We start from the raw sequence: 27,842 nt of genomic DNA on the forward strand, positions 1-27,842 counted from the left end.
GGGCGGCGCGGGGCGGGGCGAGGCGGCCGAGGGGACCCAGGACCTGGTCTACCCTGGCGCGTCGCCGCGGTCTGATCCGGCGCCCAGGCCTTGCGCCTACCTTCTCTCCCCCGGCCCCACCCCCCGGAAAGAAACTGCATCCCAGGAAATTACAGAGAAGTGGGGCCGAACCAAATCCCGCCAGGTCTCCATCCAGAAAACAGGTATGATGTTTGAGAAGGGGAAAAAAAAAAAAAAAGCCCAAACTTGGAAAAAATGGAGAAAAAAAATCCAAACTTCGAAAAAGGCAAAACCGGTTGAGTTTGGGGTACCGCCCAGCATTTTCTGATCACCCTTCCTAGTAAAAGCAGGACTTTCTGTTCTTTGCAGACCCCCTCGGCTGACAGTCGGGGGGAACGTAACTTTGTTGTCTTGGGTGTAGCTGATTAATGCAGAACTGATAGAAGCCACAACAGTTTACTGCCCTATAGGGCTGTGCCTTCTTAACCTGCAGAAGTGAGTAAGACCTTGGGGTTTTAGAGCCTGGTAGAGAAGCCAGTCCCAAAGCTGTTGGGGGTTTATTATCCTGGAAAAGGTAAACTAGTTTTGTTTTGATCTAACCTACATGCTTGTTAACTACCTAGCTGCATCTCTTTAGCAAACAAAGTAATATAGATACGTGTGCACACACATGCATACGTATGCACACATAAAACTTGTCAAGCTTTCAAGGAACCAGGGGTTTTTGTTCTGTTTTGTTTTGTTTTTTGTTTTTTGGGTTTTTTGTTTGTTTGTTTTTGCCTACCCTGTTGGTTCCATTCTTAAGGAGTTAAACATAACATGGATGGGGCTGGCCATTTCAGAATTTCACTTTTAACATGATTACTAATCCTTGTGACTTCAAGATGGCAAGGTAGTTTACTTGGTCTTTTGGTCACTCATCCTGATATTTATTAAGCCCTTTCCTTGGGCACTATGGTTGACATGAGACCATCTCCTTTGTCCTTGAGGATTTGAATGTATACACAGACACGGGAGAAACACAATTAGTAAATTTGGAGCTCAGATGAGACATGGAACATAATGCAGGGTTGAAGGGTTCAAGGGAATTAGGCCTTGCGGGTTCAAATCTTTACTGCACCACATACAGCTTGTGACCCTGTCAAATTCTTTTATTGTTCTGTGCCCCATTTTCTTCATCTATAAAATGAGGATACGATACTAGAGAATATTGGAGATAATGCATTTAAAATGCATAGCACAGTTCTCTCCCAGTGGTAAATATTACGATAAACATAAACTCCTTTCATTGTTATTATTTATTAATTGCATTCCTATGCAATTAATTGCTGTTCAAATATTAAAAAATATAGTTCTTTTTAGGGGCTTACACATTGGTGACTAAAGTGAGTATTTTTCTTTCTTTTTTTTTTTTTTTTAAAGATTTTATTTATTTGACACAGAGAGAGAGAGAGGGAGAGAGCAAGCACAAGCAGGGGGAGCGGCAGGCAGGCTCCCTGCTGAGCAAGGAGTTCAATGCGGGGCTTGATCCCAGGACGCTGGGATCATGACCTGAGCCGAACGCAGCCGCTTAACCAACTGAGCCGCCCAGGCGCCCCTAACTGAGTATTTTTCTTAGGGTATTTCCCAAATTATTCTAGTTCTTTTTGTTTCTATAAATGGACTTCAGGAAAGTATTAATGTTTAGTCTTTATAACAGAGGGATAGTTTGTAATGTAGTGGTTCTCAAAGTGGGATCCTTGGACCCCCAGGTCTGTAATGTCAAGACTGTTTTCCCAGTAATGCTAGGACATTGGTTGTCTTTATTTGTTCTGATGGCACAAGAGTAATGGTGGGTAAAATTGATGACACTTAGCCAGAATCTAGGCAGTGGAATAAAACGGGATTGGTGGGCATTGCATATGTCACCACCAAACACTTGCAGTAAAAACAAACAAAAAATGCCACTGAAGAATGTCCTCCATTAAGCAGTCATACCGTTTGGAATGGGATGGGAAGTGCACACAAGGCCTCTTGCTGTATACCAAAAGTATGGCCATTGTCTGGAGGCAAAGCTCTTGGGTGATGGTTTGCGATGCTTTTTTTTTTCATGGAACACCATTTTTACTTGAAAGAAGAACTGACAGACAAACTGTGGTTACACAGACTTGGGTATTTGGCAGACATTTTCTCCAAAATGAATGAAATGAGCCTGTCACTTCAGCAAAACAACTGATGGTATCTGTTGCCAGTGATAAAATTCAAGCTTTCAAGTGAAAATTCAAGCTTTTGGAAAACCTGTGTCTGCCACTAGGAATTTGACAGCATCCTAACATTTAAAAATTTTTCTGATGAAATCAGTGGTGATACTAACAACCTTTTCTTTCATTCTTTTTTTCTTTTCTTGGTATATTGTATGCTGATAGATTGTGGCTCAATAAGAAATATATTTTATATATATATATATATATATATATAATGTATTTGGCCTTTTCCCGGGTTCCTGACGCAGAGCTCCTAAAACCTTGGTAATTTCCTGAATGATAGGGGTGAAAGGAGCATCTTTTGTTCTAATAGGTAGCCTTTGTTTCTGGTTCCTGACACAAAGCTCCTAAAACCTTTGGAATTTCCTGGGTGATAGGAGCATCTTTTGTTCTAATGAGGCAACTCTAGCTAGCTTCAGATGGAGACTGGTCACTGCAAAGACCAAATCTTGATTAGAAGCCTAGGACTTTCAGCCCTACATCCCCCAACCTCTGGGAAGAGGTGAGGGGCTGGAGAATGGTTAATAATCCATCCTTCCGACATGATGAAACCTCCATAAAAACACTTAAATGACAGTTTGGAGAGCTTCCACATTGGTAAGCTCACTGAGGTGCTGGAAGGGTGGCCATGTAGAAAGGGCATGGAAACTCTGTGCGCACAGCCCCCCGTAACTTGGCCTAGGAATCTCTTCCATTTGGCTGTTCTGAGTTGTGTCCTTTATAATAAATCACTAATAATAAGTAAGCTGTTTCCCTGTGTTTTGTGACCCGTTCTGGTATAATCAAAACTGAGGAGAGGGCGTCGTGGGAACCTCTGATTTGTAGCCATGTCAGAGAGTGTGGGTAACTTGGGGACCCAATATTTGTGACTGGCGTCTGAAGTGGGAACATCCTTGTGGGACTGAGCCCTTAATCCTGTGGAGTTTTACGCTAACTCCAGGGAGTGTCAGAATAAAATTGAATTATAGGACATGCAGTTAGTGTCTGGAGAATCAGAGAATTGGTTTTTGGTGTTAGAAAACACCTAGGCTGATGAATTTTAATGTTACAGAGTATGAAAGTTCATTGACGGGGTTTTAGATTCCACATTGTATTAAACTTTAAGAAACTATGACTTGCTGAGTTCGGGTTTAGTATTAAAGAAAAACACCCAAAATTATCTGAAAAGATTATTAAAATACTTCTTCCTTTTCTACTTATCTGCATGAAGAAGGATTTTCTTCATATTCTTTGACCAAAATAACACTGCAATAGATTGATGCAGAAACAAGTATATGAATCCAGCTATCTTCTATTAAGCAAGACATTAAAGAGATTGGCAAAAAGATAAACAATGCTAAATTTTTGTTTTAGAAAATATAGCTATTTTTCCTTAAAATATGTTATCTATGGTACCATATAATGAGAGTGTTATTATTTTCAAGTGAATTAATAAATACGTTTTAAATTTCTCAGTTTTCATTACTGAATCTGTAAGTTTAGATAGATATCCAGATTAACAAAAGCTCTTTGCTTTCCTTGATAATTTTTAAGAGTGTAAATGAATCCTTAGACCAAAATGCTTGAGAACTCCTATTCTAAAAGAAACCCAAATTCTTAATTGTAAAAGAAAAATGTACCAGATTCTTTCATCTTCCACAACTGCCAAGTGTATATCTTTAAAGTCAAGGCTGGAGATGATACTATGAAATAATGGAAGTTAACCACTGACCCAAAATAGTGCCATGTGTTTGAACCAAACCAGTGGAATAAGCAAATAGATACATCTAGAGAAACCTAGGTGCCCTTATGGGGATATGGGTTATATATGAAGAACCATCCTATGAGAGTAAGAATTTGCCAGTTCCTCTGAGCATTCTATGGTAATAAGATTTTATAAATTTCTCTCCAGTACTTCGTTTTGGCCTAAGCACAAGTGGACTTGGGGTCCAAGTGTCAGATACCTTGTTTTTCTTCTTGCCACTTCCCCGTCTCCTCACTATGCCACATGCATTCTCCATGTCAGCCCAGGCAGGAGACAATTCCCATAATACTGGCTGTCCCCTTCCTGAGCTCTCATCTCAGTCTTCCCTGGGCTTTCTTTAAAAGAATGTGTTTGTTTCCTGAGATTAAGAATTCCTCATATCAGTGAGGTCATATGATACATGTCTTTCTCTGTTTGACTTATTTCGCTCAGCATAATACCCTCCAGTTCCATCCACATTGTTGCAAATGGCAAGATCTCATTCCTTTTGATGACTGCATAATATTCCGTTGTATAGATATACCACATCTTCTTTATCCATTCATCTGTCGATGGACATCTTGGCTCTTTCCACAGTTTGGCTATTGTGGACATTGCTGCTATAAACATCGGGGTGCACGTACCCTTTCAGATCCCTACATTTGCATCTTTGGGGTAAATACCCAGTAGTGCAATTGCTGGATCATATGGTAGCTCTATTTTCAACTTTTTGAGGAACCTCCATACTGTTTTCCAGAGTGGCTGCACCAGCTTGCATTCCCACCAACAGTGTAGGAGGGTTGCTGGAGTGGGGGGTGGGGTGGGAGGGATGGGGTGACTGGGTGATAAACACTGGGGAGGGTATGTGCTCTGGTAAGCGCTGTGAATTGGGCAAGACTGTTGAATCTCAGATCTGTACCTCTGAAACAAATAATGCAATATATGTTAAGACAAAAAAAAAGAAGAAGAAGAAGAAGGTAGCAGGAGGGGAAGAATGAAGGGGGGGAAATCGGAGGGGTAGACGAACCATGAGAGACGATGGACTCTGAAAAACAAACTGAGGGTTCTAGAGGGGAGGGGGGTGGGAGGATGGGTTAGCCTGGTGATGGGTATTGAGGAGGGCATGTTCTGCATGGAGCACTGGGTGTTATGAATCATGGAACACTACATCTAAAACTAATGATGCAATTTTTGGGGATAATATAAAAATTAAAAAATTAAAAAAAAAAAAAAGAATGTGTTTGGATATTATTTCTCAGCCACCCTGGACTGTAAAGGCAATGGGAAATTGCATACAGAGAGCACACATCCCAGTTCCTTTTCCCGAGCCCACTGAAAAATTGCACTTGGCTCCCTTGGTGGATATATGAAGAGAGTCGAAATGAGATTTTTTAAACAGAGTCGAAGTGAGATTTTTTTCCCCCAGGTTGAGGCTTTAGAAGAGCTGTAGTGGCCACAACCAAGCATCTCTATGTAGTCCTAGAACTGTGAAATGTTCAGTTACGTAGAGGGTTCTTCTCAGTAGACATGTTGTAGAGAGATAGGGATTATACAGACCTACACAAGTTGATGTCCCTTTCCAATTTATAGATGGCCCTGTAATTCAAAGGTTTTCATTCATTTGTTTGTTTACCAGGGGACAGTGGAGTGAAATAGGCTGGATTCCATGCTCTGACCCTCAGAAAACCTCCAATGAGTTTATTATGGTCTTTTGGTGGGTTGTTTTGTCTTGTTAATAACTTCTCCTAAATTAGCTAAAATATGATAGGGCTTGTATATATATATATACATATATATGATATATATATGATGATTCGCCAAGAGGATTTATTTCATATTTTAATTCTGAGTCATTTTTAAGACCTACATTTTGAATTGTTGAACATATATTTTAAATATGATTAAAATGAGGAAAGCCAAAGAGGTGCTAGGCTCTTGAGATGGGAAGGCACACCCCATTGTCAGGTTAGAACACATTCTCCATGTAATTGACTAAAGGATAGAAAATTATTGGAAGTAAGGTGGCCACACAGAGTAGGTTTGGGCCATGTGACTAGGCCAATGGGATGTACACAGAAGTGATCTAAGCCATCCATAGGGCTCACCATTAAGAATATGCCAGGTGATCCTGAAGTTTTCTTCCCCTAACATGTGCCCTGGAAGGCAGGCACACAAATTAGAAGCAGCTGTGATCCCTGAGTCACCATTTGAAGGAGAGTTGCAGTACCTGAATAGAATAAGATGAGCACAAAGTCAGTATTCATTGTGGTAAGCCAAGAATAGCTCAGGGTATATTCCTTATGTAGCACAGCCTATCCTAATATAATATTCTAGTTATGTGACAAGAACACTGGACTGAAAGTTAGGAGACTTAAGTTGCATGAGGTTGAACTATAGGAAATTGCTGGTAATTGTTAGTTTTTGATGTTCAAGAATGGCAATTTCACATGATTCACCCTAGTATTTCCACCTCTGTGATCAGATAGGTATGCAACATTGAGTAATCCATTAATCCCTTCTGTATCTCATTTTTCTCATCAAACATCAGACCTCATAGACATCTCTGAAACACTCCACCCAATAACCGCAGAATACACATTTGTCTCAAGGAACACAGAACATTCTCCAGGATATATATGCTATATGCTAAGCTATAAAATAATCCTCAATAAATTTTAAAGGGTTGAATTTATACAAAGAAAGTTCTCTAACCACAATGGAATTAAATTAGAAGTCAATAACAGGAGGAAATTTGAGAAATACACAAAATTAAATAACATAATAACCACTGGGTCAAAGAAGAAATCAGAAAATACTTTCAAATGAATGAAAACAAAAGCACAGCATATCCAAACTTACGGAATACACTGAAAGCAGTACTCAGAAATTTATAACTATAAATGAGAACATTAAAAAAGAAAAAAAGATCTCAAATTTAACCTTTCACCTTATGAAACTAGCAAAAGCATAGCAAACTAAGCCCAAAGCAAGAAAAAGGAAGAGAATAATAAATATTAAAGTGAAAATAAATGAAAGAGAAAATAGAAAAACAATGGAGAGAATAACAAAACAAAAAATTGGTTTCTTTGAAAAGATCAACAAAATTGATACACCTTTTTTTCAACTGACCAAGAAAAAAGAAGAGAGGAATAAAATTACTAAAATCAGGAATGAGAGGGGGAACATTACTACCAAACTTAGAGAAATATAAAGGATTATAAGTGAATACTTGAACAATTGTAGGTCAACAAATTAGATAACCTCACGTAATGGACAGATTCCTAAAGAGACACAAACTACCTAAAATTGCCTCAAGAAGAAAATCTGAATGGACCTATGACAAGTAAGAGATTGAATTAGTAGTTTTAAAACTTCTACAAAAAAAAATCCAAGCCCAGGTGATTTTACTGTTGAATCCTACATTTAAAGAAGAATTAATGCCAATCCTTCATAACTTCTTCCAAAAAATAGAAGAAGATGGAATACATCTCAACTCATTCTGTGAGGCCAGTATTACAATGATACCAAAACTAGACATAGGCATCACAAGAAAACTACAGACCAATATCTCTTATAACTATAGACACACAAATCCTCAACAAAATACAAGCAAACTGAATCCAGCAACATATATAAAGGATTATACACCATGACCAAGTGGGATATAGCTCAGGAGTGCAAGATCACCTTAACATCTGAAAGTGAATCAATGTAATACACCATGTTAATAGAATAAAGACAAATCACATGACTAACTAGAAGCAGAAAAAGCATTTGACAAAATTCAACTCCGTTTATGAGAAATGCATGCAATAAATTAGGGAGAGAAGGGAACTTCTTTAGCCTGATAAATGGCATCTACAAAACCCCACAGATAGCATCATACTTAATGGTGAAAGACTGAAAGCTTTCCCCCAAGATCAGGAACAAGACAAGATGTCTGCTTTTATTATTTCTACTCAACATTTTGCTGGAGGTTTTGGGTAGGACAGCTAGGCAAGAAGAAGACATATATGTATCTGTATTGGAAAGGGATAAGCAAAGCTATTTCTATTTTAGGTGACCTATCTTGCATACAGAAAATCCTAAGGATATCACTAAACTATTAGAACTAATAAATGAGTTGAACAGAGTTACAGTGTATAAGACCAACCTACACAAATCAATTGTATTTTTATAGTCTAGCAATGAACAACCCAAAAATGAAATTAAGAAAACAATTCCATTTATAATATCATCTAAAGTAATATAATTCTTAGGGTTAAATTTAACAAAAGAGGTATAAAACTTAAACTCTGAAAACTGTGAACATTTCTGAAAGGAATTAAAGAAGACCTAAATAAGTATAGAAACATCCCATGTTCATGTATCAGAAGATTTAATACTGTTAAGATGGCAATACTCTCCAAATTGACCTACAGATTCATTGGAATCCTCATCAAAATTCCAGCTGGCTTCTTTGCAAAAATTGCCAGTATGACCCTAAAATTCTCATGGAAATTCAAGAAATTCAGAGTCACCAAAACAATCTTGAAAAATAAGATCAAAGTCAGAGGAATCACTTCACAATATTAAAACTTAATGCAAAGCTACGGTAATCAAGAGAGTGTGGTACCAGCATAAGAAGAGACATAAAGATCAATGGAGTAGAATTGAGAGTCCAGAAATAAACCCTCACATTTATGATCAATAGATTTATGACAAAGTTGCTAAGAAAATTAATGAACACAGAATTGTCTTTTCTACCAATGGTGTCAGGATGACTGGATATCCATATGGAAAAGAATGGATTTAAACACCTTCATCATAACATATTAAAAAATTAACTCAAAATGGACCATAGACCTAACTGCAAGAGCTAAAACTAAAAAACAAGAAGAAAAATAGGCATAAATCTTTGTAACCGTGAGTTAGACAATGGTTTCTTAGATATGACACCAAGAGCCCAAGGTCAAAAAAAGAATAGCTAAGTTGCATTTCATCAAAATTGAAAAATGTTGTGCTTTAAAGAACACTATCAAGGAAGTGAAAAAACAATCCATAGAATGGGAAAAAATTTTTTGCAAATCATATATCTGATAAGGGACTAGTATCTAGAATATATACAGAACTTCTACAATTCCATAACAAAAAGACAAAAAACTCAATGGGCAAAGGATCTGAATAGACATCTCTCCAAGGAAGATATGCAAATGGCCAATAAGCACATGAAAAGGTTCTCCATATCACTAATCAGTAGGGAAATGAAAATCAAAGTCACAAGGAGATACCACTTTATACCAACTAGAATGGCTAAAATCAAAAAAGATGAAAACAAAGAGTTGTGGAGAAATGCAACACTCATACATTGCTGGTAAGAATATAAAATGGTGTTGTTGTTTCAGAAAACTTGGCAGTTCCTCAAATGTTAGACATAGGGTTATCATATAATCTTGCAATTTCTTTTTTTTTTTTTTAAGATTTTATTTATTTATTTGACAGAGAGAGACACAGCGAGAGCAGGAACACAAGCAGGGGGAGTGGGAGAGGGAGAAGCAGGCCTCTTGCTGAGCAGGGAGCCCAATGTGGGACTCGATCCCAGGACCCTGGGATCATGACCTGAGCCAAAGGCAGACACTTAACGACTGAGCCACCCAGGCGCCCTAATCTTGCAATTTCATTCTGAGGTGTATACCTGAGAGAAATGAAGACTTAAGTGTACACAAAAACTTGTATGTAAATGTTAACATCACTATTTATAATAGCCTAAGAGTGGAAACAAATGTCTATCAAATGATGAATGAATAAACAAAATGTGGTATATTCATACAGTGGAATATGACTTAGGGAAAAAAAAAAAAAAAGGAATGACGTGGATGAACCTTGAAAACATTATGCTAATTGAAAGAAGCCAGATACAAAGGACCACATACCCTATGACTCCATTTATATGAAATGTCCAAAATAAGCAAGTCTATAGTGACAGAAAGTAAAATAGCAGTTGCCTGGGGGCTGGAGTAGAGGTCAGGAATTGGGAGTGACTAATAGATACAGGTGATGAAAATATTCTGAAATTAGATCGTGGTGATTGCTGCACAACTCTGAACATACTAAAAGCCACTGAAGTTTAAATGGGTGAGTTTTAGGGTATGTGAATTATATCTCAATAAAAGTGTTAATTAAAAATGTGGATGTGTAGTGATTTAGAAAACTACCCTCACATATATTGTGGTTCACTTCATTGTATGTATCTGTTGAACAGAATGGTGGGTGGAAAAATGCTCAGCTAATACTTAGGAGATGTGATTTCCAATCTGACTTTCGTGTAGAGTCTGGTAAATCACTTAACTTCTGAGCCCCAATTTTCTAATAGGAAATCAATATGTTATTTTGGATAACTTCTCTGTTCCCCTCCAGCTCTAATAGCCAATTATTCTATGGAAGCTAGATCTCAATCTGTGCAAAGTTGTTGTGGGGGATGTACATTTACATCTGGGTTTAAGTCCTATAATGAAAATAGCAAAGTGTGGAAGGAAAAATGTCAGAAACATTCATGTAAGAAGAAAATAATATGGAGAAATAAGGAGAAGAAAAAAACAAGTAAGTAAATTTTTTGTGTTTGTGGCATACGGTTACATAATTAACTATCCATTCAGCTGGTTGAAAATATAATTACTGTTTTCTTTTCCATCATGGCAAGATGGGACCTACTTTTACATCTCTTACTTATGATAAGAAAACTGCCAGTTAAAATAAAGTTACTATTATCTTTTTTCATACAGGCAATGAGTCTCAGAAGGCAACATGGTAAGTAATGTAGTGCTAGGGTGGCCCTTTGAAAAATTGGCCCTCACTTCTGATACTGAGTTCACAAAGCATGGAAAAATGTATTCTTCTCAGATAAGATGTGTTAATAACAAAGCGTGAATAGACTAAGTATCAAGAAGTAACAAACTCCTGATGCCTTATGACTAAAGATTGTTTTAGGATTGTTATCACAAAAACTCTACATCAGGTGGAAAGTTGGAAATGCACCACACATATGCTTTATTTTCATTACCATCCAAATCTTCCATTAGTAATATGTTAGAGAGGTGTGTTGATTGATTCTTCAGACCAGGAGAGTACTACTTGGTTCCCATCTACTACTGATTCTCAAATCTGGCTGATCATCAGGGAAATGTGTAAAGATAATGCAGATCAGTGGCTCTGTTCCCTAGAGATTCTTTCTCAATAGGTCCAGGTAAAGCCTGGAGACCCTAATTTTAAAAGCTCCTCAGATGACTATGATTTTTTTCCTGTTAATCTGTGTCAAGTCAACTTGATTCTTAGTCCAGGTAGAAGGGTCTTGAAGGGCAGAGGAAATTCTTCCTCCTCAACAACGGTAAGAATTGTTTCATAAAACTTTTATTTCATATACATATACACTCACACATCTATGCCCATATAAATACATATCAAATGTATTTCCTATTGTTTTGGTCAAAAGTTTTAAAGCCACTCATCTAGAACATTATTACTAGAAGCATTAATATGCATTACTTATGGATTCAATTTTTAAACAGATATATATAAGGCTATTCAGAATTTTTATTTTCTTTTATGTAAGTTGGTTGGTTATCTTTTGGTTGGTTGAGTTTTGTGTGGGGGATTTTCCATTTCATCTAAGTTTTCAAATTTATTTGCTTGAAGTTATCCATAGTATCTTATCTTGTTTTAATATCTGTGGAATCTACATTAATGTCTCCCTTTTCATTCCTGATACTGGTCATTTGTGTTTTCTTTCTTTTTTTCTTGCCCAGTTTTGTTAATGTTTATAATTTATTATTAATTTCTAAAAATGTATTGATTTAGTGATATTGATTTAGTGATCTTATTGATTTCCTCTGTTGCATGTCTGCTTTCTATTTTATTGATTTCTGCTTTTATCTTTTATCTTTTTATTTATTTGCTGTTCTTTTTAAGATAGAAGCTTAGATCATTTATTTTCAACCTTTCTCTTTTCTAATATTTACATTTAAAGCTGTAAATATCCCTCTAAGTACAACTTTGGTTACATTCTAAAAGTTTGTAAGTATTCCCAGGTCATAATGAGACAGAGAAACTGAAGGACTCCATAAAAAACCTGCTTTTTGCTCCTTTTCCTGCTTCTATTCTTGCTAGGACCTGCACCCCCACTTTACACATGCCTCATCATGCAAACAGTGTATATTCTCTTTGTAAGGGAAAAGGAGTTAATGATTTCTATAGAATAGATAACATCTAAGGAGGGCCAGGTGAGAATGACTGGACAAAGCCATCATATGTGTATTCTAGACTATTGAATGTGTATTCAATGCCAAGGCTCCCTGTCTCTAAAGAGTAACACCTGGGCCCCTGTTTTTGTTCTAACCAGCTCCTGGGTGCCTGAGAGGATACCTAAACCAGGCTACAGTCCTCAATAAAAAGCCCCAGACCCCGAACAAAAATCAGGCTCATGCTCCTTTGCTTTCCAAGTCTCCTGGATGCTCCTTCTATATCTGCTCTCTCAATATGTTCAGTAAACTCTGCTCTCACTTCCTGCTAGCTCCTGTTTGATTTCCACACTCTGTGAGGCCAAGGACCCTCTTGGCTGGTCCTGCAGGACCCCCTCTGGGTCCCTGGACCTGGCCTGCTGGCATCAATAACTCAATGCTTGTTCTGCTTGATTTGTTCTATTTAATTTCTTTCATCTTGGGGAGTATGGCAGCATAATTTTGTGACCATCAGAACAATATTCACACAATTTCCCAAATCATTTTTTACTTAAAATATATCTAACAAAACATGTTTGGCATTGAATCTTATGAAATGGCTTTGATCAGGAGAGTGTGGGGTGACCCAATCGAGTGGAGGCCAGTAGCACAGGCAGTGAAAGAAGTCACCCAAAGCAGAACAAAGGATGTAGGAGTTTATTGAATACACTGTAAGGGAGCAGGGGGGCAGGACAGCAAAGAAGAGACTATCTCCTAGGAAGCAGTAGTGGAGGGGCTGTATTATGGGAGGGAGTGAGGAGGTATGGGAACCTATGGAATTTTATGTTTTTGGTAACTATGCCCAGTTGTAAGTAACCCATTGGTCAGCTAGGACCTATGGCTATTTTGAGGTGGGTCACCTAATGAGCCTGTTTGCATTCAACTTAGTGGTCACTGGGGGCCCTATTAGGTTTCCACTGCTCAAGCCTGCTGCCTAAAAGTAGCCTCTACAAAGGGCACATTTTGATTCTTCCCTGCTTCTATAAAATCTATGAGAAATAGCATCTCAAACTTTTTTAAAAATACGAACTATTAAGTGTTGCTTCTTCTTAACCTCTTAGGGCAAATAAGGACATGACAATGATCCTCTTTGTCTGAATTAATAAAACTCAATATATTTAAACTTCTCAGAAAATGGAAATGCTAATTATTATAGTTAGGGCAAAACATTATTAAGATAACCCATTGGAATTACATACTTTTTGATATAAAAGTTTACTTTCATGGTAACAATTTCTGAAGTCCAGTTACATCTGTAAGAACAGCTTTTTTTTTTTTTTTTTTTTTTTAAGATTTACTTATTTGAGACAGGGAGTCTGCACGCATGAATAGGGGGAGGGGCAGAGGGAGAGAGAGAATCCTTAAGCAGACTCCCCGCTGAGCCCTGAGGCTGCCACAGGGCTGAATCGAATCCTAGGACCCTGAGATTATGATCTGAGCCAAAATCAAGAGTCAGATGTTTAACCAATTGAGCCACCCAAGCACCCCTGTAAGAACAGTTTTATTATGCAAAACAATCTGTTTATCCAGAGGTGGGAGACAAACAAGATGCTTTCTTCTTTTCTTCCTGCAGTGTAAGCACTGGAATTACATTAGTACTGAGAGAAAATGGCAAGCCCTGGAGACTCAAAATTTAAAATATGAAAAGAGGGCAGAATAGGATTATTAGCAAATGGAATGTGGAGCTGGTTTGTTTTGCCTCTAGAATTCTGAGTCATTATTTCACGTATGGAATGTCCCGTAAAGAATAATTTTACCTCTGGGGGCGCCTGGGTGGCTCAGTCGGTTTAGCGTCTGCCTTCAGCTCAGGTCATGATCCCAGGGTCCTGGGATCAAGTCCCACATCGGGCTCCCTGCTCCACGGGAAGCCTGCTTCTCCCTCTCCCACTCCCCCTGCTTGTGTTCCCTTTCTTGCTGTGTCTCTCTCTGTCAAATAAATAAATAAAATCTTTGAAAAAAAAAAGAATAATTTTACCTCTGATAAAGATACTGGAGGATAGTCAGAAAAAAAGGCTGGCAGGGGCAAGGGCCGCCCCATCCTAAGAGGAAACTACCTTTAAAAGGAAAAAGACCCCATCCTGTTAGTCTGCACCACCCTGAAAGGAGCCCTCCACCCTTTCCCACGTGAACAACTACCTCATAGGTAGATGAGCGTGTGGACAAAAACCTGATTGGGTGACAGACGATGGAGGGTTAATCAGATTAAAACAACCCGCCAACAATCTCATAAAAACCCTAGACTAGAAACTCTAACCCATTCGAGTCCCCTCCCTCTTCTGGAGCCTTCTACCATCACTCAATAAACTTTGCATTGCTGCCTACCACTCTTCATCTGGTCTACCTCTTCATTCTTCAAAACAGCTTGACCAAGAACCACAGGAACTAAAGGAAATCCTGAAACAACAGACGTTACTTTGACTCAAGGAACCAGTGGGATAAAAACTGGCCCAGTTAACTGAAGTACAGTCTTTAGGGAGGAGCAGGACATGGTCTTGGTTGTTGGAAGTCAGAAAATTTGCTTCAGAAGACAACATTTTCCAGTCCCTTGATTCAGCAATTCCATATCTAGGGATTTGGTCTAAGGAAATAACTATTTATGTGTGTGAAGATTTAGCTATAAGGATGTCCATGATAATGTTGCTTAGAATTCTATAAAAACTGCAAAAAGGGGCACCTGGGTGGCTCAGTTGGTTAAGCGACTGCCTTCGGCTCATGTCATGATCCTGGAGTCCCGGGATCGAGTCCCACATCAGGCTCCCTGCTCAGCAGGGAGTCTGCTTCTCCCTCTGACCCTCCTCCCTCTCATGCTCTCTCTCTCATTGTCTCTCTCACAAATAAATAAAATCTTAAAAAAGAAAGTAAAAAAAAAAAAAAACTGCAAAAAGCCTAGGTATTCTCAATTAGGTAATAGAAGTTTATTATATTAGAATATGATAAAGCCAAAAATGATGCTTCTGATGAGTATTTCATGATATATAAAACATTCACACTATATTCTAAAGAGAAAAATATGTATGATGTTATTCAGTTTTTATTTTTTTAAATATATGGTATATTATATACTCTAGGCATTGATAAAATACCAAAAGGGATAGATACCCAATGCTGACAGTGGTTATCTCTTAGGCTGGGGATTATAGTGATTATATTTTCTTTTGACTTCTCTGCAGCTTAAAATAACTTCTAAAAAAAAGTCCATGTTTGTGATATTGAAAAACAGAAGCTATTGCTTTATAAATTGCTTTAGAGCAATTGAAAAATAAATGAATATGGACCCTTGCTGTGAGAATTTCCAGATATCTGACATTGAGTGACATTTAAAAAACTGTTTAATTCCTTCTTGTTTTTGCTTTTAGAGAGAGATGGCACACACAAGTGGGTGGGGGGCCTTCATTCCTCTGACTAAAGTGACGACCTGAAGAAGATACTTGTGCCCGTTGTCACAAAGCTGATGTGCACCTGGCAGGAGGTAGAAGGCCTGGAAGCCTGAGGAGGAATGCAGCTAGACCTGGTAGAGCTGTGGGTCTGGCTGCTGCCTCACACCAAGGTGGGGGGCCGATCCACAGTCTCAGTCATGGTCTGCAACCACACCGGACTCTCTACAAACCAGGTAGAGACACACAGTTGACCCTTGAACAACATGAGTTTGAACTGCATGGGTCCACCTACACATGGATTCTTTTACAGTACAGAACTCTAAATGTATTTTCTCTTCCTTCTGAGTTTCTTAATAACATTTTCTTTTCACTAGCTTCCTTTATTGTAAGAATACAGTATGTAATACACATAACATACAAAATATGTGTTAAACAATGGTTTATGTTATCAGTAATGCTTCTGGTCAACAGTAGGCTATTAGTAGTTAAGTTTTGGGGGAGTCAAAAGTTATGTGCAGATTTTTGACCGCATGGGAGGTGGGGGAGTGTCAGTGCCCTTGATCCCTGTGTTTTTCAAGGGTCAACTGGTATACCCAAATGGAGTAGATGTATACTTCTGAGTATAAATAAGCATGGCTTCTGCTTCACTTCGAGCCCACACAAGACTGTCCTGTGCCACACAGGAAAGGGAAGTCTAGCCACATAGCTGAACTAAGTTGATATAGTACAAGCTGCATGGCCTCTATTTGCTACTGACCCACTGGAGGACCATGAACAAGTTAGCTATCCTGTGTGGCTCTCCAAACCTCTCCAAGATAATAATAATAATAAAACAGCACTAGCCCCTTTTTGCTTTGTGTATATATATTTATATAGGGGGAGAAAGACTAGACTTATAAAATTATTGGGTGAATGTTAGGATTAACTTTGTATCATCATTTTAAGTTGTTTTATGTTCACTGTTCTCTGACATAGACCTTCCTATGGATGTACTGCTTACTTTTAAGTCAACTATTAAAATACATAAAATATTAAGATTCAATAGACAGAAGCACATGTATATAAGCCGAGAATAGCTCATAAGGGTATGTCAATATTCCTGACAAGCAAATGAATACCTTGAGGTTTTCTCTTTCCAGTGGGAAACAATGATAATATGTCTCTTATCTGTGTACTAAATAACTCACAACTCTCTCCTCCACCGAGCTGCAAATATATAGCAAGCAGACTGTTTTTTATAGTAATGCTGCCCACTGAGCCTAAATACTACCTGTTATCATGTATTGAATCACTACTATGTGTCATGCCCTGCCCCTTTAATACATAATATTTAATTTTCTCACTAACTCTGCAAGATAAGTATTCATATTTCTATTTTACAGATGAGATAATGGAGCCTCAGAAAAGTTAAGTGATTTCCCCAAGGCCACAAAACTCATAAGTTGTGTAGCTGGAATTTGGACAGTTCTGTCTGGGGCCCCAACCTAGGCTTTATCTTAGGACTCAAGTGTGGTCCACACACCAGCAGCACCAGCATCCGAGAGCTGTTGGAAATGTGGAATCTTAGGTCCTACCCAGACCTACTGGATCAAAATCTACAGTTCAGCAAGATCAGCAAGTAATCTGCATGCGCCTTAAAGTTTGAGAAGCACTGTTATACATGCATGCATTGCTATTCTCCACAAAATGGTGTTGGGAGATCAAATACTCTTATATTCAGTGTTGAAACTAATTATTTGCTGGGCTTGATAGGAAGGTGGCTTTGTTGATTTTCAGTGATTAACCTAAGCTTCCAGAACAGCATCTATTTCCCCTGTGTGCTCTGAGTAGCATACCTATAACACAAATTTATGTTGAGTTTACATGATTGAAGATTCCACAGACATAAGCAACACGGTGATTGAATTTCCTTTTAGAGAGCTGTCTGTGATCTTTTTCTTACCTATTAATAAGATGGATTATCTAAGAACTTGCAAATGGAATAGGCCACTGTAGAAAAGAATTGGTCAAAGAAGATAAAGCCTCACTCAAGAAATTATTTAAACCCACCATCCCTCCAATCCCAAACTCCTGAGGGTGTTTGCATTTTAAAAGAGGAGCTTGGAAATTGAATGAAATTATGACAGGTTGATTATTTGCTGCAGCATATATTTTTTGAGAAGACGGATACATATTCTTTGTGTCCTTATCTTGCCTCCATTAGCTCCAGGCTCCACATTTTATCTGCCATTAGAGCAATAGGATCAGCGATTGGCACCTCTCTTCTCCAAGTTTTAAGAGTAGCCTAAGAGTAGAAGGTCCGTTTAGTTTGCTACTGTGGAATAGTTACCAAAGGAAGTTATTTTCATATATAACCAGGATAGATCATGCCAACTTTAACACAAGGAGCACATTGCTAACTCATATCTGTACAGTCCTCCAGGCTCTGGCTCCACCCCATCTTTCCAGCCTCACTTCCTTGGTTCAGCATTTCCTTGTCATTTTCCTTTTCATCCTGGCTGCACTAGCCCAAATGAACCCTCTACGCTGTACTAATTCCAAGGCTTGCTTCTGATTCTCTTTCCACCTGAAATGTCCTCTCCCACGTTTCCTCTTGCCCCAAACCTACTCATTCTTCATGTCAAATGTCAGCCATGACACAACATCTTTCTTGGCACATGTTGGCTAGAAACTCTAAATCCCAAAGGGTTTATTTTCTCTCTAGTGGGACACTTACCACTTTCTATCTTTACATAATATTTATCTGAGACTTTCCCTGCCGTGGTAGACTGTAAAGACCCTGAAAGAAGGATCCTTGTCTTAGTATGTAAGCATTCCCCACGGATGCCTCATACAATACCTGCCACATCAATCCTCAATAAATAGTTCCTTTCTTCCTTCCTGGCTGATGATGTTGAACACCTTTCATGTGCTTAATTGGCATCTGTATACCTCTTCATTGAAATGACTCTTCAAATCTTTTGCCCATTTTCTAACTGAATTTTTTTATTGTTGAGTTTTGAGTGTCCTAAATATATGTTAGATTTTTTGTTATAGTCTCACAGATCCCTGAGGCTCTGCTCATTTTTTTTCAGTTTCTTTCTGTTGTTCTGATTGGGTAATTTCTATTGTTATACTTTTCAGTTCACTGATTCTTTCCTTTTTTCCCTCCATCCATTGAGTTTTCAATTTTGATTATCACATTTTTCAGTTCTAAAATTTCTATTTGCCTCCCATATATATCTTCTATTTCTCTTTTGAGACTTTCTATTTCTTTCTTGAGACTCTGTTTTTTTTTTTCATTTGTTTCAAGTGTGTTAACTATTATTAATTCATAACATACATATTAATTTGTATTTGGATATAAATTCCCATCTGTTCTGTTATAAATATGTTCTCTCTGACATGGCTTATCTTTAAACTTAACTTATAAGTTTATAAATCTCCTGACCAGGAGATCATGACCTGAGTCAAAACCACGAGTCGGATGCTCAACTGACTGAGCCAGCCAGGCACCTCATCCGCAGTCATTATAAAGAAATCATCTTTCTCTCAAATAACAAAATATTATGACATACTTTCTTCCAGTTGTTTTAAAATTTTGAATTTCACATTTAGATATTTAACCTCCCTGGAGTTTATTTTGTTATGGTGTCAGGAAGTATACATCTAATTTGTTTCCATGTAGAAAGCTGAATGAGGCCAGACCACAAGTGCTGGTATAGGACTGGTGAGAGTGGTGACCTCACTTAGCTTGGGTTACTTTCTCTCTTGTTTACTACTGAGCCAGTCAACACCCAGGACAAAGGAACACAGGAGGTTAAGGGCATGCTTTTGAGGAAACAGCTCTCCAAAATCTCCTTTGTCAGTGTGGAAGTGCATCTGAATATTTGGGGTCTCAGCAGCCTGTGGGGAGAGAAAAGTGCCAGAGGCTGCAGAATCAAGGCAGCCTACCTTTTATATAAGCGTGGAGGTTGAGAAGGCTTTGGTGGGGCATGTCACATCAACACTTAAGGATGACCCTGTGATCTCATACAGATATTGGTACAACGCACACCTTCTATTCCATTTCTAACTGGGCCTCCTTGAGTTTTCTGTGCCATGAGACCACACCCAGCTCCGTTTATTGACCAGTCCTTCCCCATGATTGGTAACATTTCGCACACCAAATACCCCTAAAAGCTAATGTCTCTCCATGAATACAATAGCTATATAATAGCTAATATAATAATGTAATACAATAGCTAATGTTTATGTAAAACAGACAACTTCAAATGTTGGCCATCTTGATTGTGGTTTGTGGATTCTAAATGTCCAAAGTCCAAATGCTTCAGAGCTAGAGTGAAAGAAAACGAAATCCTCATTTTCCTTTTGATGACACATTCCAGTTTTTAAAGATTCATGGCACCATCCAGAGCCTTTTTATACAGATGCCTAATGGTATGACGTGGGCTTAGGACTTGGATTTGTGCCTTCTGATAAATACGGTGGTGTCAGATATTATAGCTGGGTAATTATAATTGCAATAATTCTGTAGCCTTCCCACAGTAGGGAACTAAGTCAGTCCATGAATTGGTTAGCAAACTCTCCACATAGAAAATTATTAACATGAGAAGTGGAGGAATAAATGTGTGGTTATAATCCAGTTTAATTTCCTGTGAACCGATTGCCTCCTTGGTAGAGGTCAATATGTGCCTCAGTGCCTTCTGGGAAGCATGCTGCTATGGTGTCATGATGGATAATAAAAACACAGAATCCTGAGGAAGAACATTGCTACACGGTATTAAAATATGGCTCTGGGATGAAAAAAAAATGAGCTTGTGACATCTGACTAATAGGGAGATGGAGCACAGTGAGAATTATTCATAGTGGGTCATAAAATGGAAAGGCCAGGATGCCCACCGAGCAGAGCAGCCAACAATACTCAGGTGTTTGCATACTGCTTCTCTAAATGACAAATTGTAGTCATCAAAGGCTTCTCAAAACTTTCCATTCACCAGGACTGCTTAGGCAAGTGCACAAATGATATTTTTACATGTACAGATGGCTGTGCACAGATCATATGGACGCCAGCAGCTGTGGCGGGGCCGGGCTGTGGCACCGATCACCCAAGACAGTTCATGTGGCTTCCGGGGAGTCCTCTCTCATTCATTTATTTGGGGCACAAGGTTTATCTTTGTAAGTGTTTTTCAGGAACCAGTATACAAATACCTTTGCATGTCCTGAGCATCTCTAAGGTGATGGAGAGAGGAGAGTCCAGGATCATGCTGGCTAGAGACAGAATGCAGAAAGAGCCCCAAATGGGCTGAGAATGAGCTCTTGAGCAAACGAGAAAATACCTAGTTCTGCTGAACTGAGATTCTCAACCTAGAGTCTGAACCCGTAGGCAGGAGTTCACAAACTCAGATTGGGGCAGAATCCCCAGGGAAGTTTTTTACAATGCAGATTCCTATGCCCCACACCTAGGGATTCAGATTCAGTCTGGGATGGGATCCAGAAACCTGTGCATCCCAGGTGCTTCTGAAGCATGTGGTCTGGAGACTATATTCTACTGCTCGTGGGTGGTTGGTTGTAGTGGGGGTTCATGAAAAAGGACTATGGAAAAGAATCATGTACCCAAACCCCCCAAAATGCTATGAAAACTTGGGCATCTAGATATGCCTGTGCATTTTTCAGAGATGAAAATCCATACCTTTCCTCACATATTTGGAAGGATCCATGTCCCTTCAGAAGTTACAAACCATGATAGCATACAGTGTCCACGAAGCTAATGATTGGATCTCTATTTCTACAGAAGGTATTTAACTTCTTTCCACCTCCAACCTCAGATAACTCCCCCAAATCCATCCAGCATCTCACAGAATTATGAACATACTTGGCCCTGAGAGGCTTCTGGTCAGAGAGAATGGCCGGGTCCTTGTTATTCTGTTGTCACTATTGAGAAAGTGACTCAAAGGGGCATCCTACGGAGAGGGATAAGCAGCTTGTCTCTGCAAACAAAGATAGCAGTTCAGTTCTGTGCACCAGACCGCCTTGCTAATGGCTTCTAAAGATAGCCAGAGAAGCATGGAGCTCCCCTGGGAGCTGGTTCTCCTCAGTCAGGGCCTGGGAAAAGACCCTCAGAGTCAAAGGTCTGATTAGAAAGAGGTCTTTCTAGTCCTCTGGCTTCAGTTCCAGAACCCCCTCCACAGCTCCTTGAGCTTCCAGAACCTTCTTCTCCTGTCCCTCAGGCTATGTAAAACTGCAAAGAACAGCCCACAGTTAGAGAGGGCACCCCCATTGACCATGCTAACCTTAACTCTGCCCTTAGACTTTTTTTTCATTTACCACATGACTTCTCAAGCATTTATTACTGTTAATTTACATGAATTATTCTTTCGAACTCTGTTTAAACACGATAAAAGAATCATAGAGTTAGTTTTATTATCATTATTATTATTTTCTTACCTTTGCACGAATGAGAGATGAGAGGAGTGTCCATAACCCTCTTCTGACTTAGGAGACTCACAAATATGTATGCCTTTCAGAAAAACATGTCTCAAATGGAACATTACCAGAACCACACGTTTTTAAATAAGACCAATGAGGATCACCACCTTCCTGGAAGCTACATCTATCTACAAGCCATAGCAACAACCTCTGAAATTCAGATGTTTTATTACTCCTGAGTTAGAAATAACATTGACAAGCGTAAAGATGTCAAAGGATACGTCTCTGCGTTTTCATTTTGTTTGTTTCAGCTAGAAGATATATTTTCTTCTTAACTAGCTGAGATTTCTCTCACCCGCAATTAGAAGGGTCTGTTATTTCAGGACTTAGATTTTCTTTACTTAGCACTGTGAGAAATAATGCAGACCTGCTTTATTAATATATTTAAAAACTTAAAATACAGGGGCACCTGGGTGGCTCAGTCGTTAAGTGTCTGCCTTCGGCTCAGGTCATGATCTCAGGGTCCTGGGATGGAGTCCCCCATCGGGCTCCCTGCTCAGCAGGGAGTCTGCTTCTCCCTCTGCCCCTCCCCCAGCTCACGCTCGCTCTCGCTCTCTCTCTCTCAAATAAATAAATAAAATCTTAAAAAAAAAACAACTTAAAATATAGAGTAGGAAAAAGTAGAATGAGAATTCAACAAATTGGATATGAAGCATGTGAGTTTTAGCAGCTAGCTTACCCTTTCTGGCTCCCTGCTTCTTCCCGCCAGCCTCCAACTAGGTAACGTAGCCTCTTCTTTACATAGAAAGAAGTTCCCCATCATGTGACCTGCTCAAATTCTTTCCTACCACCTCCAGATCTGAGTGTGTCTTTACCTCCCTCCCTCCTGTTTCAGGGGTAGAAGACTCATTCTTCCTCTTGGCTTGTCATTATATCCCTCTTGATTACTCCATAACTTTGGCTCCTCAGTTTCCTTTCTCTTCCCTGTCTCCCCTGCTTCCTCTCCTTTGCCTATCTACACGTTCACGTCTCCCTCACCCTGCATTTATTATAAAGCCTCCCTTGTTCCCAAGCCCTTTACCTTCTGTCCTTCCTGAAAGAATGATCTGTATCTGCCTCCTCTGAACACTCTCAACCCGGCCCCTACCAAAGCTGCTCACCAGTGACAACCTCACCGCTAAATCCACTCTTCTCCTGCAGGGTGCTTTCCCTGACAATTTGCTCTTGGCTTCTGCTCAAGCCTTGATATTCACCAGGGTGTCCTATTCCTTCACTCCCTTCATTCTCCCAAAGCGATCTCATCTTCTCTAGTGACGTCAGCCACCACACACGTGTTCCTGATGATTAAATCTACACACGTGACTTCAGTTTCCTTCTTGAGCACGAGCCACTCATCTCCAGCTACATCCTGGACACCTCCATTTGCGTCCTCCACAGGCACATGTCCCACACATCAACCCACTGTTTTCTCTCCATTCCCAGTCTTGTGAAGACAGTCACTCCCTGCTCTTGCATCACAGGCCAGACCCCTTGGAGGCCTCTCTGGCTCCTTCCTTTCCTTTAGCCTCCAGATAGTCATCCCCAATTCTTGCCAATTCTCCAGTTAAAATGTCTGAGTCCTCCCCCTCCTTTCTGTTCCTGCTGACACTACCTTGGGTCTGGTCCTCACTATTTTTCACTTGCAGATGCTCCCTGTAGATTTCCATGTAAGCTTTCTCAAATAAGCGTCTCTGTAGCCACAGCTGGGTCAGATCCCAACACCCCCTGCTTTTAATCCTTGATGACTTCCTGATACCTACACAATACATCCGACTCCTGAAATGGCATATCAGGCTCTCCAGTACAGCATTCGGTGTCTCTAACCAGTGTGATTCTCTCCTTCTTGCTTTCCTTCCCCATCAGAAGTGAGGCCAAGTGCTAATATCAGAGGTACCCAGCTGGTGGTAGGCACTCGGTTTGCAGATGGGGAGAGTAAGCTTATAAAAATGACACCATTCATTTCCTACTCTCTCTACAAGTCTGCAACCTGACAGCCTGCTTCTATTTCACCCTTCCTTCTGTTTCCCTTAACATCTTTGTCATTGTCGTAAGAACCTTCCTAAAGATGCCACAACTATCTCTCCTCCCACTCCAGCCATCAATCATGCTTCTGTCCCAGCCTCTGGAAACACCAAACTTCACTTTTGTCTTGATGTTTTCCCACCTATGTACCTTTCATATGGCTACTGCCTCTCTTCTGCCCACTCTGCTTGGCAAATTCACTTGGCCTCCAAACCCCCTGCCAAAGCCAGCTCCACTGTAGAGTCTTCCCTGCCTCCCCTGCAATGGATACCCTTCTCCGGTGCTCTCATAGGGAATTATAGATGAGTTTCCCTTTCCTGCTACACCATGAACTCCTTGAGCTCAGAGATTCTTTCTTTTCTTTTCTTTTCTTTTTTAGATTTTATTTATTTATTTGACAGAGAGAGAGACAGCGAGAGAGGGAACACAAGCAGGGGGAGTGGGAGAGGGAGAAGCAGGCTTCCTGCTCAGCAGGGAGCCCCATGTGGGGCTCGATCCCAGGACCCTGGGATCATGACCTGAACTGAAGGCAGACGCTCAACAACTGAGCCATCTAGGCGCCCCAGAGATTCTTTCTTACTCATCTTCCTGTCCCTGGTGACTGGCATATAGTTGGAGCTCAGTAAATGTATAAAGAAATGAATGAATAAGTGGGTTAGTGAGTGAGTGAATGACTCTCATTGTTTCAGGTGCCATGGACAGACAAGGCAGTGGAATTAACTAATAAATGGTGAGGTTGAGAGGAAGTAGGCACTGTTTCAGGTTGCTCCACGTTCCAAGCAAGAGTCATCTCTTCTTTCCCACTCTGGTAGTCCTCCCTTCTCCTCCAGCTCCTGAATCATCAGGCTAGATGGTCCCGTGTACCTGCCCACAGCAAATTGACTCATCCCACCCACCCTCCCCGGTCCCCTGTCCCGATGGCACAGGCTTGGAGGACAAGAGCCAGTGCCTGGGTCACGGTCAGATCCACTGTTCTGATCTCCTGAGGCTGCCCTGGGGCATGTGGGCTGATTGTTTCTGTTTTCTTGTGTTCAGTTATTTTAATTGGCCCCCATGAAACCCCTCCTTCTTATTCAAATCTGTCCTTATGTAGAACTCCACTCAACATAAGCCATTATCTTTTTTATTGATTGCCATTCCTATTTACTCTTTCTTGCTTGCTAAATTACTGATTCTCATCTCTACTCTCCCATTATTTAGTCTCTATTTCCAAACACTAGCAATTTACTCTTCTCTGTTAAATGTTTCCCGTCCGGGGCACCTGGGTGGCTCAGTCATTGGGCGTCTGCCTTCGGCTCCGGTCATGATCCCAGGGTCCTGGAATCGAGCCCTGCATCCGGCTCCCTGCTCAGCGGGAAGCCTGCTTCTCCCTCTCCCACTCCGCCTGCTTGTGTTCCCTCTCTCTCTGTCTCTCTCTTTGTCAAATAAATACATAAAATCTTTAAAAAAAAATGTTTCCCATCCAATACCTCTGAACCTTCCCCCATGTGTTTGCTAGAGATTCTTTCTTGCTTCCCTTCTGTGCCTACACTTCAAAGAGAGCCTTTATATTTTCATTTCATCCTAGTCTCTGCCTGCTAAGACATGATTCTTGATTTTTCATCCTTTCATAACCCTGAGAGCTTTCTTCTCAATAAGTTACTCATTCATTCATCTAATACATATTGAGTGTTCAGTAACTAAATTTTTGTATTGATCAGCATCCAACTAGAAAAAAAAGAAATCATTCTAGGTATCGTAAACAGAGGAATTCAATTTAGAGATTTGGTTACAAAAGTGTTGGAAGGAGTAGAATGGCTAAAGTTAAAAATATTAACCATATCAACTGTTGACAAGGATATAGGGCAACTGGAATTCTCATGCACTGCTGGTGGGAATGTAAAATAATACTATGGAAAATTACTTTGCTCGCTCTTTGTTTCTTTCCTTTTTTTTTTTTTTTTTTTTTTTACTCTGCTGTTTCTTGAAGAGTGAGACTTACTACTACCCTATAATCCAGTCATTCCACACTTAGGTATTTCCCTAAGAGAAATGAAATCAGATATTCATCCACAGACTTTTACACAAATGATCATAGCTGCTTTATTTGTAATAGCTCAAAACTGGAAACAAAAGTCCATCAAAAGGTGAATGAAGGGGTGCCTGGGTGGCTCAGTCCGTTGAGTGTCCGTTGATTTCTGCTCACGTCATGATCTCAGGGTCATGAGATCGAGTCCCATGGGGAGCTCCATGCTGGGCGTGGAGCCTGCTTAAGATTTTCTCTCTCCCTCTCCCTCTGCCCCCACCCCTGCAGGTACATTCTCTCTCTCTCTATTAAAAAAAAAAAATTGGTGAATGAAAACACAAACTGTGATACATATATACAACTGAATACTATCAGCAACAAAAAAGGAGTGACTGATTAAAATATGCAATGTGGGTCAGTTTAATTATGCTGATTAAAAGAATTTAAATAAAAAAAGAAGTACATACTATATGAATCCATTCATATAAAATTCTAGAAAACACAAGCTATGATGACAGAAAGCAGATCTGTGGTGGGGGGAAGAAGAGGGAGAGATTACAAAGGAGCATGAGAAACTTTTGGGGCATGAGAAATAACGTGTTATTTTTATTGTGATGATGGTATCACAGCATATACTTATATTAAAGTTTATCAGATTATATAGTTTAAATACATGTGATATATCTCAACAAAACTGTATATAAATAATCTCAAAAGGAGACTGGAATTGAAAAGTGGTGACATTACCCAGAGATTAGCAACTGCAGAGAGCCCCCATCTCCCCCTAGCGTTGGAGGAACATAAGGAAAAATGGTGTTCACAGAGCCCATGTTCCTTGGCCACTAAGACTAATGGGGTCTCTGTTAGAACTGCTGTTTCAATTATCACCTCTCTGCTCCTCCTCAGGAAGCCAGGAGCACGCACTCATTACACCACAGGACCTGGGGAGGGTGAAGTCATGTGTAAGTGTTGCTGCTTGTGGAGTGCTCGTGGAGCCCAGGAGAGCTGCTCTGCTGGAGGCACCACCCAAAGCGGGGAAAAACAACAACAACAACAGAAATGGCTCTCACTTCCATCTTCCAAACTCCTTCCATCCTCTTCTCTCATTGACAGAAACTACCGGGAAGCCAGTTGGGAAGAGAGCTTATTTTGTAGGTTTCTAGCTCTTCATGATCAGAGGGGAATAATAAGGAAAGGCATTTATGGAGCTGAAGGCCAATGGACAAGTTACTGGCCCAACTGTCTGATATGTTACTCTGGGCAAAGGAAAATATACAGTAAGTAAAGCCACAGTTCTTACTTTCATGGATATTGTCTATTAGCATATCCTGGTTCTCCTGAGATTACACAGCTCTCCCATCCCCTGCCTCCACTAAGTAGCCCACCATAAGAGCAGATGTAAAGGCCAAGAGAAAAGCACAGGATACAGGCTCAGAAGCTGGGAGGATAAGATAGGGTATATTGAGGTGAGGGGGGACAGTGCTAGCAGATGTGGGAGGCTGGCCTGTTCTGTCACCAAACAGCTTTTTGGGGATTTAACAGCCTGCCTCTCAAATAAACCTGTCACTACTTTCTGTGAAACCCTGCTAGGGATAGAAGCCCTCAAACATTAATCCACATACCTGCATCTTCACTTGCTTAGACTCAGAGTGTTCTTGAAGGATGTTGGGATGCCACTGAAGAACTCAGCAAGTTATGCTTTGAATACAGAAACTTATAATCAATTTTGAAATTACATTTTTTAAATGTCTTATAGATTAAAGTCCAGTTCCT

The 27,842-nt window shown here is 39.9% G+C and overlaps 1 protein-coding gene across 16 annotated transcripts in view; it reads left to right on the forward strand.

Moving 5' to 3' along the window:
• The first annotated feature begins 41 nt into the window (after positions 1-41).
• The window catches only part of NMS (neuromedin S), a 45,019-nt gene continuing 17,218 nt past the window's right edge, over positions 42-27,842 (forward strand). For 8 of the 16 annotated variants that reach the window (XR_004678621.1, XR_004678620.1, XR_004678622.1 and 5 more), the window contains exons 1-2: positions 26,349-27,031; positions 27,183-27,346. Coding sequence is in view for 12 of the 16 variants with exons in the window: in XM_035001791.1 (XP_034857682.1) it covers positions 27,288-27,346 (59 nt within the window). In the remaining 4 variants the exon portion in view is untranslated. Of the gene's footprint in view, positions 204-15,742; positions 15,829-26,341; positions 27,347-27,842 lie in introns of those variants that run through there. The other 8 variants (XR_004678619.1, XM_035001785.1, XM_035001789.1 and 5 more) reach the window with 7 other exon arrangements.

This window comes from Mirounga leonina, unplaced genomic scaffold (genome assembly GCF_011800145.1).
Source record: "Mirounga leonina isolate KUSES-001 unplaced genomic scaffold, KU_Mleo_1.0 Mir_125, whole genome shotgun sequence".
Lineage (NCBI taxonomy): Eukaryota > Metazoa > Chordata > Mammalia > Carnivora > Phocidae > Mirounga > Mirounga leonina.